At 26.4% G+C, this 12,362-nt stretch overlaps 1 protein-coding gene across 6 annotated transcripts in view; it reads left to right on the top strand.

The window, feature by feature from the left end:
- Nucleotides 1-10,988, top strand: part of LOC136985830 (C-Jun-amino-terminal kinase-interacting protein 4-like) — a 150,216-nt gene extending 139,228 nt beyond the window's left edge. For 3 of the 6 annotated variants that reach the window (XM_067283198.1, XM_067283197.1, XM_067283195.1), the window contains 5 exons: nucleotides 2,641-2,812; nucleotides 5,635-5,748; nucleotides 8,055-8,234; nucleotides 8,804-8,914; nucleotides 10,117-10,988. In XM_067283198.1, the coding sequence (XP_067139299.1) occupies nucleotides 2,641-2,812; nucleotides 5,635-5,748; nucleotides 8,055-8,234; nucleotides 8,804-8,914; nucleotides 10,117-10,250 (711 nt within the window). In that variant the 3' untranslated portion in view covers nucleotides 10,251-10,988. The remainder of the gene's footprint in view (nucleotides 1-2,640; nucleotides 2,813-5,634; nucleotides 5,749-8,054; nucleotides 8,235-8,803; nucleotides 8,915-10,116) is intronic. The other 3 variants (XM_067283200.1, XM_067283199.1, XM_067283196.1) reach the window with 1 other exon arrangement.
- Nucleotides 10,989-12,362: the final 1,374 nt, after the last annotated feature.

Below are 12,362 nucleotides of genomic sequence, written 5' to 3'. Positions count from 1 at the left end.
ATGAATCAAAATCAACCATAATAGAATTATAACTTTTAAAAAACAAAAAAGCATGAAAATAAACTTTTATTGAAGTAAATATTATAAAATATGTGGCAGTTGATCTTGTAATTCAGCTGAATAAACTAAATCCATATTTGAAATGAATTTAACAAAAATAACATCTGATAAAACACTTGATAATTTTTTCAGCTGATGATCTTATAATAGAATGAAACATTTCTGAATAAAATTTAATTTGAATTCCAAAATGAAGCATTGTTTTTCATTTAAAAAAAATAAATGTATTGTATTTTAAATTATATTATTATTATTAAAAAACAAATTTGATAGTTTATTCATTAATTTGTTATTGTTTTTGTTTTTTGTCCATGTTGAGCTATATATTTAATGTCTAATACAGTATAGGGCCATTAAGCCATGGGCCAGTAATCCGCGAATTCACTTAAGCCTCACAAAAAGCTTGAATTCCGATTTTTTGACACTATGGATCATACAGACCTGGATGTTTTTTCTCAAACACTAGAGACAGGTGTTGACAGCTATCATTTTGGCGTTTCGAATGTCCACGATTGATGTGCTATGCACTATTGCATATTAAATATTTAAATGCTGGCTTATAACTTCAAAGAGGTATTTATAGAAGATTAGTCTTTTAAACAATAAAATAACTTACAATGAAATTCAAATAAAGTATTAATATGTTTATCCATGCTGAGTGTCAGAGTTATGGAAGCCGCCATTGTAACCGATTCATACCTTACAATGCTACAAAGTTAATCCGTGGTAAATCTGCAAAACATCGACTCATATTTAAAGTACAGTGTATTATTTTTAATTCAATAATCTGATAAAACTTGAAATTGTATAAATATGAGTCACAAAACCAAAAAACATTTATTTTTTCATTATTTATTGTAATTTATGAATTATCAAAAAATATTTAAGCCACGGATAAGCAGTTTGGACCCCAATTACCGCAGCTTAATGGCCCTACACTGTATCTGAAAAAGGCTTATGACCATATCAGTATTAATAAATAAATAATATAATACATATAAAATTATATTTCTAAAAATTTCTATTGATTTTTTTCACTTGTCACATCTCATGAACTAGTGAAAAGTATAAAAAGAATTTAACAGTAAGATTTGTTACTTTTTAAATTTTTGTTATGTTTGATTTGATTATTGCAATAAAAAATTCATTTTTAATAAATTATTGCTTTAAATAAATGCAAACTTATCAAATCAATAATTCAATTTTTATTAATAAATATTGATAAGTAAAAATGTGCCATTTGAAAATCATAATGTTTTATAATTGCAGGTTATAATGAGAAAAGTATATACGTATGAATAATATACAATATCTTTTACACTTTTACTGATTTAGCGATTTTAGAAAAATACTTTGGCATCTTTGACCATCTTTGGCAGTCCAACCCTGGTGTTTTATATTGCTTTGCAATACACTTCATTTCTCTCATTCTTTATATAAACTGTAAATAATAATTTAAAAATTGGTAAACAATTATATGGCAAGACACAATAAAATGCCATAATTTAATATAATATTGAGAAAATTAATGACAGTGATAACACCCCCTCGCTACCAGTGGTTAACCTCTTAACAGTGAGGGACGAGTATATATCGTCAAGGGCGATCGTGTGGCAGTGGTGAGGGACAGATATATCTCGCTAAATTCTTTTGGGGGTATCGCCAAAAACTAGCCAAAAACTACGCGGAAAAAAATTCACATAAAAAATGAATTATGTAACAATAAAAAAAGACTTTTCTTTACTAGACAAAACTGTTTACAAAATCTTTTTCTGAAACGGTAATGAGAAAAAACGCTTGAAAATATACTTTAAAAATTTTCCAGATTTCTTCTCCACAACTAAGTGGTAGCCCCACACCTGACTGTTCCACTGTTGAAAGGTCAATGCAGAACTGGCCAAGTATGGCTACTACATCACAAACAAATTCACCACCACATTTACACACAATAGACAACATGCATCAACCCAACTAAAATACTTCAGCAGCAATTCAGCTACTTACCACCAAGGCCAGAAAACCACAATTGATACTCTCAAACAAAAACTAGAAGCCAAGTTGTAAAGACTGAAACAATAATCTGTATACTACAAAAACAACATAATAAATTCACAAACTGATGCACTTTTCTCACAGACATTAATAATAAACCCATCACATAAACCACAAGCCACATTGCAACATAGCACATCAACAGAAAAACCAACTTGCTAACTATCAATCTTTGTCCAATTTAGTCACACAGAGATGAAACAAGCTGTATCAAAGAGGAAGAAAAAGTATGCATGAGACTCCAATCATGCCTTGTGTTAAATAAAGACCTTGGCCAGATTGCATATATAACATACATAATATACGTGTGTTTTCATTTTTTCATCTTTCAATTTATTAAGAAAAACAAATTTTATGATAATTCTTTTCTAAACAAATTTATTTAACAATTCATTTTCATACATTGCATAAAATATGTAGATTATACATTTAAGCAGATTTATATTTTATCTATCAAATTTATCGTGTTTAATAATTTTTTATGTGATGTAAGTATAGTTTAAATGTTTTTAAATTCTTTTGTTTTAGAAATCATTTGATGCACATCCTCGTAAAGAAAGTCAAGTTCGTCAGATGGCTTGGATAGGTGATGGTGTTTGGATTACTATTCGTTTGGATAGTACTCTTCGTTTGTATCATGCTCATACACACCAACATCTACAAGACGTGGATGTTGAACCATATGTCAGTAAAATGCTAGGTAAGATTATGTTTGTTATAATTATGGTTTATTTGCATATGAACTTTTGATATATATATGAACTGTATATAACTTGATGTATATGAACTTTTGATGCAAACTGGAAGTTACATTATTTCAATTCAAAACTTTTCCCCTGTAAGGAGTTAGATGATGGCATGACTCTGTTGCTAACAGGAAAAGTATGATATACAGGGGCTTGTTAACAGGAAAAGTATTTTGCACAGGGGCAAGACACTACTAATTTGAGGTAGAGAGCATCTATTTTAAATTAAATAAATTAAAAAAATATGATTAAAAACTGCAGCCCAGCATTGTGACGATGTCACAATAAATAATTGATTATTTTTATTATAACTTTATCATCAAAGACAATTAATTATTAAGAAAATATTACTAATGTAAAAATAACTCAATATATGGCATTGTACTTGTTTAGTTCATCAGTTTTATTTAAGTTTAATTGATTAATTGATTGTTTTTCTAGTACATTACTTTATTTCTAAGTAAATTAGATGCATTTGAAAAATTATGTTTATTTTTTCAAATGCAAATTTTCTATTTTGTTTTTTATCAGATCAAAGACAAAGAGAATGTGAGGAAAGTTATCTTCAATTGTAGAATTACTCTAAAGTCTTACAGTCTACATAGAATATTTGTAGGTTTCTGATTTTTAGATTTCTGTCGAGATAAAAACAATTTATCTGATATCCCAATGAAATGATCAGAAAATGAGCTTTAAAAGATATTAATAATAGTTTTAAGGGGACAAAATAATTAAAAATCATGTTTTAATTAAAGAGAGTTTTACAATAATAGAAAAACATTGCTAAATTCTGAGCATACAACAGTGTGCATTTGTGCAAAATGAACAGCAATGTCTGATGATCTTATATTTTTGACAATTTAGCATCACTCTGGTCTTATAGATACTAGATTAACCAACTTTTACTGTACTATGAAATTTAGCAGTGATGCTAAAACCAAATTTCTTTACAAAATTTAATCTTACTTTAAAATAGAATTTCAGAATAAAATTAGCATTCTGTCCATACTAAATTATGGATAGAATGTTTTTATGATATTTTTTTATTCAAGATTAAATATTCTGATTATCTAATTTTAAAAACAGTAAACTATTTATGTCAATTTCATCTTTTATTTTTATTTTGTGTGCTGATTTATCTTATATATTTGAGATTGTAAATTTCAAGAATAAAAATTCCTGAAAATATTGAAAATCTTAAGAATGCAGAGGATTAATATATATTATGAATGTACAGTCTTCCAATATGAGTTTATTTTTTTGCAGCTGAAAGGTACAATTAGATTTTCCTATCCATTAAAATAAAGTCAGATTAATCTAAAATTTATTATTTTCAAATAAAGTAAAATTTTTTTTGCAACATAATTATTAGAATCAGTTCGTATTACATTTATTTTTTATTAACATACATAAGCAAACTTTCTACCAAAAAACTAAATATGTTGTTTCTTTGATTTTTAAAGAGAGAACTTCATAACATTTGTTTGCACTGATTAATAATAATAAACTTGTTTTTGTTGTTTTATTTATATTAAAAAGTAATTAAAATAATTCTCTTTTTGACTTAATTTTCTTTTTATTAAAACTAAAAACTTCAGTTTTAAACTTTTCTATTATAATTATTATTGTTTTTTATTGATTGATTATTATTGATACCATTATCAAAATATATTAATCACATAATTGAAGTAATTGATATTTGTGTTTATGAATTTCTTGATATTTTATTTTAAAATATAGATTAAATATATACCAAATTATATTTATTTATAATGTCATATATTAAGTAATTTCAATTTATGATGAATGACAATTTTAATTAAAATGCTTCATGTTCATAATTAAAATGTTCTGATCAAAAAGTATCTGACCTGAGGTCAGAAAAAATGCCTGCATATTTATTTGGTTTAAACACTAGTCCCTTTCAAAACAGTCTCCTTCTGAGTTCACACACTTCTCCCAGCAATGTTTCTACTGTTGGAAGCATTTTTCAAAGTCATTTATCAGGATCTCCATAATTCTTGTTTTTGTGTTAGTTTTGATCACCTCTGCATCCTGAAATGTCTTTCTTTAGAGTGGCGTCTTGAGTTTGGGAAGGAGTAAAGTCTGGTGAGTAAGGAAGCTACTGAAGCTGTGCAGTACTCATGTTTTACAAAGAATATCTGGAAAAGATGCAATCCATGGGCCAGAACATTGTCATGATTGCCACCAATTGCCAGACTGCCAGATCTGTGATCTCTTGCACCTAGCAGGTTGTCTCCTCTTTTGTCATGGTTTTTCCAAGAGGGGCATATTCATGATAAACTACACACTGGTAGTTGAAAGAAACAGTAACAGACAAGGTTATGTCGACAGGACTTTAACATTGCTGTGTGAATGCCCTACTTTCTTTTGTTGTGGAAACTATGGCATTTTCCACTGGAATGATTGTGCCTTTGTCTCAAAGTCATAGCTGTAGACTTAGGTCTCATCTCATGTTTTATCAAATCACTGATGCAGTGATAATAGAATATATATGCAACTATCACAGCTGCATAACAGCAACTGCACAATAGGATAGACTTACCAAAATTCACATACATGCATTAGGACCCAAGGTGACATGACAATATAGTCTCCTCACAGCTTGCAAATACTTGCAATGAAAAAGAGTAAGGCTGAATACTTTTTGATGAGATCTTGTATATACTTTCTATTAGTTTAAAATGTTCTTAAAGAATAATTTATACTGCATAATAAAATACATTGTAAAATGAAAACTTTTCCACTCTTACAGGTACAGGAAAATTGGGGTTTTCTTTTGTTAGAATTACAGCATTACTTATATCATGTAATCGATTATGGATGGGAACAGGAAATGGTGTTGTTATATCAGTTCCTCTTGCAGAAAGTAAGTATATTTTTAACTTTTAGTATATATCTGTAAGATATTATTTCCATAGACTTAGAATATTATTATTTTACAGAATTTATAATGAGTTATCACTTTCACTTCTTTCTACTTTAGCATTAATTTTATTTTATTATATTTTGTCAGTATAAGATATTTGCTTTAAAAGAGAAAAGATATAAGTTATTCTTATTTAATCATTAAAATCTAATAGAAAATCTTGATTATCTGAATCTCAGGATCCATCATGATATTAGTGAAATCTGATATTAGATAAATTAGTACATTACACTTGTTTAGACATGGACACAGTTAGATTGCTTACATTTTTCTGTTATTAAAAAATGAAGTAAAACTTTATTTGATCAGTATTATTAAATATTTTTTAATTATATCAATTATAAAATATTAACAATTATTTGTTCTCGTATTACCTCATAACATTTCAGCCAATAGTCATTAAAGTTAGTATTTGATATTTGATTTCAATTAGACTGATTCCCTTCTCTCTCCACTAATGATAAACAGGACCACCCAATGGTGTTTGGTGCAAAATATATATTGGGGCCATACCCACAAATTAAATGATTATATTAAAGGAAGTAAACAAAAAAAAAATTGATGTAGTGACCCCTAATTCCTTTGGCCTCGGGCAGTTTGTTCTTTCTGCCTCCCTTTCCAGATGATAAATCACAAATGTAAAATGATGTCAGAATGCATATTAAAAATAAATGTGATTTTATCATTGTTTCTACAGAATGGAACAATAATTCCTACAGGTATGATTGTAAAACATCCAAAAAATTTTTAGACTTAGTTTTGTTTTATATTGTCAGACCAAGCAAAGGTTTTTTTTTTTTAGTTGATTTAATTTTTAACCAATATATCATGATGACAAGGCTTGATGATTACAAAAAAGCAGCAAGAGATTCATGCGTCTGCAACTAAATTTTTTGCTGAAAGTAATTTATTTTTTTAAAGAGTATTATGCGTATTGAACTGTTTATTTTGTCTTATCTTCTTTTCTCAACAGACAGAAAACAAATCCGAATATAGCAGAAGATACTTGTGACTTTTAATATGACTGTTTGTAGTTTATATTCAAAAGTAGCTTGAGAAAGAGTTATATTTTGTTAATGAAATATTCTGGTCCAAGAAAAATTATTGTGACCTTTAACTTACTGCTGATAATGATTTTTTTTTCTTTCTGAAATTAGAATTAATTAAGTCCTTTATTAAAATTCTTTAATTCCAAATATCATTATTTTTATTACTCTGCTATTAGCAAAGATTTCTTGGTGCTATGTAAGACTTCAAATTCATTTCTTTCAGTTTGTTAAAAATTTTGTTAGATGTTAATAATGGCAAATTTTCCTCTAGTTCTTAGATAATGCAGCAGGAAAACAAAAATGACAAACATTGAGATGATGATGTTGATGTGAATATATACAGTATATGGTGGTAATGAATGTTTTTTTCTATATTTATCATCTTTTTTACTTTTTTATTTATTATTTATAAGCAAATTACTTCAGCTGGCATTTATTAGTGTATTTATAAATATCCAAATTCTAGTAATTTTAGCAGTCTTTCAACATTTCTTCAAGTTTACAATTTTGGTTGTTTTCTTAGATTTTATATCATTGTAAACATTCACTACCATTTGATGCAATTACTAACAAGGCTTGGCTTGTCTTATTTCCTTGATTTATCAATAATATGAATGAATTTTTGAAATTTTCATTCTTAAACATTCTTTGAATTTTATGTCTATTCTAGAAACATTTTTAGTAAAAATGTTATAATTATTGAAAATGTAATAGGATCATTTTAAAGGAAAAAGATATTATTTCAAAATCGTTTCAAAATAACAAAAATCATTAATTCAACTGTTTTATTGCAGTAACTGTTCAATCCTGAAAATTTTTATCTTTCTACTTTATTTTGCTAAACATATATTTATATTTTCAGGTTTTACAGATATTCTCTTCCAAAAAATTTAAATTCAAAATTAACTTAATAAATATATTTGCATTAAATAACAATTGAAATTTGTAAGCAACATGTTAACTTACACATTTTTATAAATAAATTTTTTTTATTTTTGAAACATAGAAAAATATAATCTTTACAAAATGGATCATTTAATTCAGGAAGAAAATTTAAATAAAAAATGTCCTCATAAAAGACTTAAATGATCACTGAGTTTTTACTGATCAAAGTGAATAATATAATAAATATGAAAATTAATGTAAATTTTATTTTACATTAACAATATTAATGAATGAATGTATTATTGAATTTAGGAAATAAACCAACTTTAACACCTAATAAAAGTAAAACTCCAGGTGGTGTTGTAAGAGTTTATTCTGATAAGAAAGAAGACGTTACTACAAATAGTTATATTCCATATTGTTCAATGGCTCAAGCTCAGCTATCTTTCCATGGTCATAGAGATTCTGTAAAATTTTTTGTATCAGTTCCAGGTTTGTATTTTCATTTAACTTTTTACAAGTTATTTTCTAAAATTTTTCTTAAATGATATGAAATGTTTGTAAACGTATGTAGAAACTTTATAAGGTTCCATCAAGAATTTTCTCAATTTTTATATCTTTTAATTATGTTTTAAAGTGTATTCTCTAATTAATTAAAATATTTATCTTTATTAAATATTTTACTATATTGCATATTTAATGGAAATAACATTAAAATTGTTATTTCAATTAAATATTGAATAAAATAAATTATTTCATTTTAGAATTATACTTTGTTAACTATGAAAACTTTGCTTGAATTTAATTTTATAAAATATATATACTGCTTTAATGTTTATTGTATTTTTGATTATATATTTTCTTCTCTTAATTAGGCATTTCAGTGAAATAAGTCAATCTGTGCAAACATCCTATACACAGTTTATAATTATTTTTAATCTAAGACAACAATATTAGGCAAAAGAATTTTTTTAAATATTAAAATTATAAATATTTTATAAAATTTTAAAATAAGTTTTTTCCTTATTAAGTTATTATAGTATTTTACATTGAAATTTCAGGAAATAACTCTGATAGTATTAAGCAGAATAATGATTATGAAGAAGAAATAAGAAAAGTTGCACATACATTAGTTATATCTGGTGGAGAAGGATATATAGATTTTCGAATAGGTATATATATATTTATTTTACTTTTATTTAAGATATGAATAAACAAAACAGTTTAGTAATTACTATTGACATATTTTTTTAAGATATAATAAAAGATATAGGTTATTGGAATAAATTTTTATTTAATAGCTTTTTACTTTCCCAGCTCTGTTATATATAACAGAGGTAAAGTATGGTGATTGATCAAAAAACTTTTACATTTTTGGACTCAAGATCTTAAAATGTTGAGAAATGCAAAAAAAAATTTAAAGGTTTTTTCCGTATGTATGGATGTTTGTGTGTGGTGGACACGATTTTGTTCATCCTCTTTGAAGCTTAATAACTCCTGTGCTTTTTGTCAAAAATTTCTGAAATTTTTCAGGGAGGTTTGTGTATTAGGTGAATTGATACTATTAAATTTTGATGGTTAAAGGTAAAGGAGGGTCCTGTGTCATATCTCAAGTAGAGTCGGACTTAACGAATATTTTACTCATTATTAGCATTTACAAATTTTTATAAAACTCATCTCTACTCTGAAAATTAAGGTTTTTGCTATTTTATAATAATTAAAAATAAAAGGTTTTGTAATAAAAATATCATAACAGATGGCTCCAGATGCAGTTTTTAAATGTTGTTGAAAAAGTTAAGCAACTCATTACTGATTTTGTATTTTTATAAAGTTTTGTAATAAACTTTGATTGTAATTGAATTGAATTGAATTGAATTAAAAAAATAATTTGATTAGTGAATTCATATTCCATGTTTGTATCTGTCTAAAAATCTATAATATGATTATAATTTTTGAACACCAGTTTGTCTTATGGATAAAGAAACCACTATGGTCATTAATTATCCTATTAAAGAATTTTCCATTGCTTAAAAGGTACTTTCCTATTATTTTTTATCACACAGAGGTTCCTGACTTAGTATTTAATAGCTTATTAACAAATTTATATCAATCTCTGTTTCTTTTTAATTGAAAAAATTACTTTTCAAATTTAGACACAAAACATTAGGACAAGTTTTACAAAATTTAACTAAGTCTTAAACAAATTAAATTTGATCCATACATTAAATTAATAATTTTGAGCAGATTCATTTTTATATCAGAATTTGTCATTTTCTGATTAGCCTAATGATGATAAAAAGACAGATTAAATATTTACATTAGTAATTTTCAATCTTTTCTTATTGTATTTTATTTAAAATAATTTTTTTCACAGGTGATGGTAATAATGATGAAGACATTGAAGGTATGATTTCAAATGATCTAGAAACTGAAAAAAATATTCATAACAAATTGTCAAAAGGAGAAAGAAGTCATTTAATTGTATGGCAAGTTGAAAAAACAGATTAGATAAATATAATTATTATATAAATAAATTTAAAAAAGAAATATATATATATATATATATATATATATATATATTAAAACATTCTGAATTTTAAGTACTGTAATACTGAACTTTGTTAAGTACTTCAAGATGTACTGCAAATGGCATTATTATGTGAACTGAATATATGTAAAATTTAATGTGGCCATTAAGTCAGAATATCTAATTTGATTTTATATATTGAATCTTTAAATTTCCATTTAATATTTTTTATTATAAATGGAAACAAAAATTTTTAAATTTTTAAATTGAATTTGTAAATATTCAAGCAGCTTGTATAAATTGAAATCAAATGTAATTTTATTTATATTTAGTATATATTTAAAATAGTGTTGTAATTAAATTATGTGATTTGATAAATACAAATTATGTGATTTTACATAGCGTATATATGTAAGATATGATTATAGTTTATTTTTGTGTTATACATTCCTGTATATTATTCTTTTATGGTGAATACAAAATTATGTGAAAATTTTGAGCAGTTTGTAAGAACAAATTTGAAATTTTTATTCTTCGTTGCATTGTATAAGACAGATAAATTTGAAATAATCAGTTTTTTAATCTATTATAATTTCAATTACTTTAATAATAGAAAAACTGGAAAAGAAAAAAGTGCTTCAAATTTCATTGCTTACATCACTACTTAAATTACTAGAAGAATTAAAAACATAATGTATGTGTGATACTTAAAAAAGAGATTATACATAAATATATAAATATATATATATATATAAAGAAATAAAATAATTGTTATAAAAAGTTTTAGATTTTTTTTTAATTTTGAAGCAATAACCTCTAATTTTTAAAAGAAATGAATATATTTTATTTTTAAACCAGTTAAAAATTTACACAGAATGACAAGATATTTAAAGACACTTAAGCTAATAAGCTTATATGTAGCAAAGATCAGATTGCCTGCACAATTAATTAGATGAATAGGATTGATAAAACACCTAATAGAACTAAATACCAAGCTTTTCACTTATATTTTGCCATTCTTGACAAAAGGCAACCAAGAGCTCACTGCATACAGGTTGCTGCATCACAGTTCCAGAGTTGGAAACATTGTGACCAAACGATATTGGTCCTTTGGTAAGTTTCATTCACTCTAACTTACACTCCGAGAACATTTGTTTCTAATTAACATACAAACTGCACTGTAAATACACTGACAAACAGCAACATACAAGATTGCCAATTTTCATAGAAATTTGTTTCTTTGAAAATTGGCACAGTTTTTTTTTTCCTCTTACTACAGTATTTCCATCCTGTGAGCATTAAGAGGGTCTTTTTCGGGCTCATCATGGATTCAGCCAAATCACAATGGGGCAACCAAGTGATGAGGGACAAGGCCAACATATCCATGTCGGACCACCTCTGAAAAATGCCTGCCTAGATTTGATCCCAGGTTCAATGGGGTAATGCACTAACCACTTCAGGCATCCAGTTGGTATTCTGAATAGTTTGTGGAAAAACTACCAATTTAAAAAATGATGTGCAGAAGAAAACCTTTCTACAGACAAACTTGGCAACACTTTTTTCTTCCATCCATGAGAGAGCTGGAAAAAACTCTGCCTAGTGGGAATGAAAATAATTAGGATTATAATAGAAATGCCAATTTCTCATAAGGAAAAAATGAGGAGCTAAAACAGAAACATAGCCTTAAGCTCATTTTTCAGAACAATATATAAAAAATAAATGCCTTATGGTTGGCAACTTTGGCAACATACAAATTCTCTAATGTTCATTAATAGCAAGAAACCAGTGGCGTGCTGTCATTGGAAGCGGTGGAAGCTCCACTTCCACCTTCCAATGACCTTCTCTTGTAGTTTCTAAAACAAATTTTCATATTTTAACGTACTTTGAATTAATTAAAATTAATATTTTATTATAACTGCATTATGTATCTTATTACAAATTTCTATACTACATGTGAAAAAACGATAAGATTGCTGTTGCGTATTCGAATATCAGTGGCGGAATGGAAGCGCTTACCAGACAGCTTCTACTGCGAGAATAACTGAATGGTGTGAAGCAGCCAGAGGGCATTGGCGCATGCGCTTTACAGAGCA

The sequence above is a fragment of the Centruroides vittatus genome, unplaced genomic scaffold, assembly GCF_030686945.1.
Source record: "Centruroides vittatus isolate TY-2023 unplaced genomic scaffold, ASM3068694v2 contig_979, whole genome shotgun sequence".
Classification (NCBI taxonomy): domain Eukaryota; kingdom Metazoa; phylum Arthropoda; class Arachnida; order Scorpiones; family Buthidae; genus Centruroides; species Centruroides vittatus.
The sequence above is the reverse complement of the archived record's forward strand: the minus strand, read 5'-3'. Positions and strand labels throughout refer to the sequence as shown.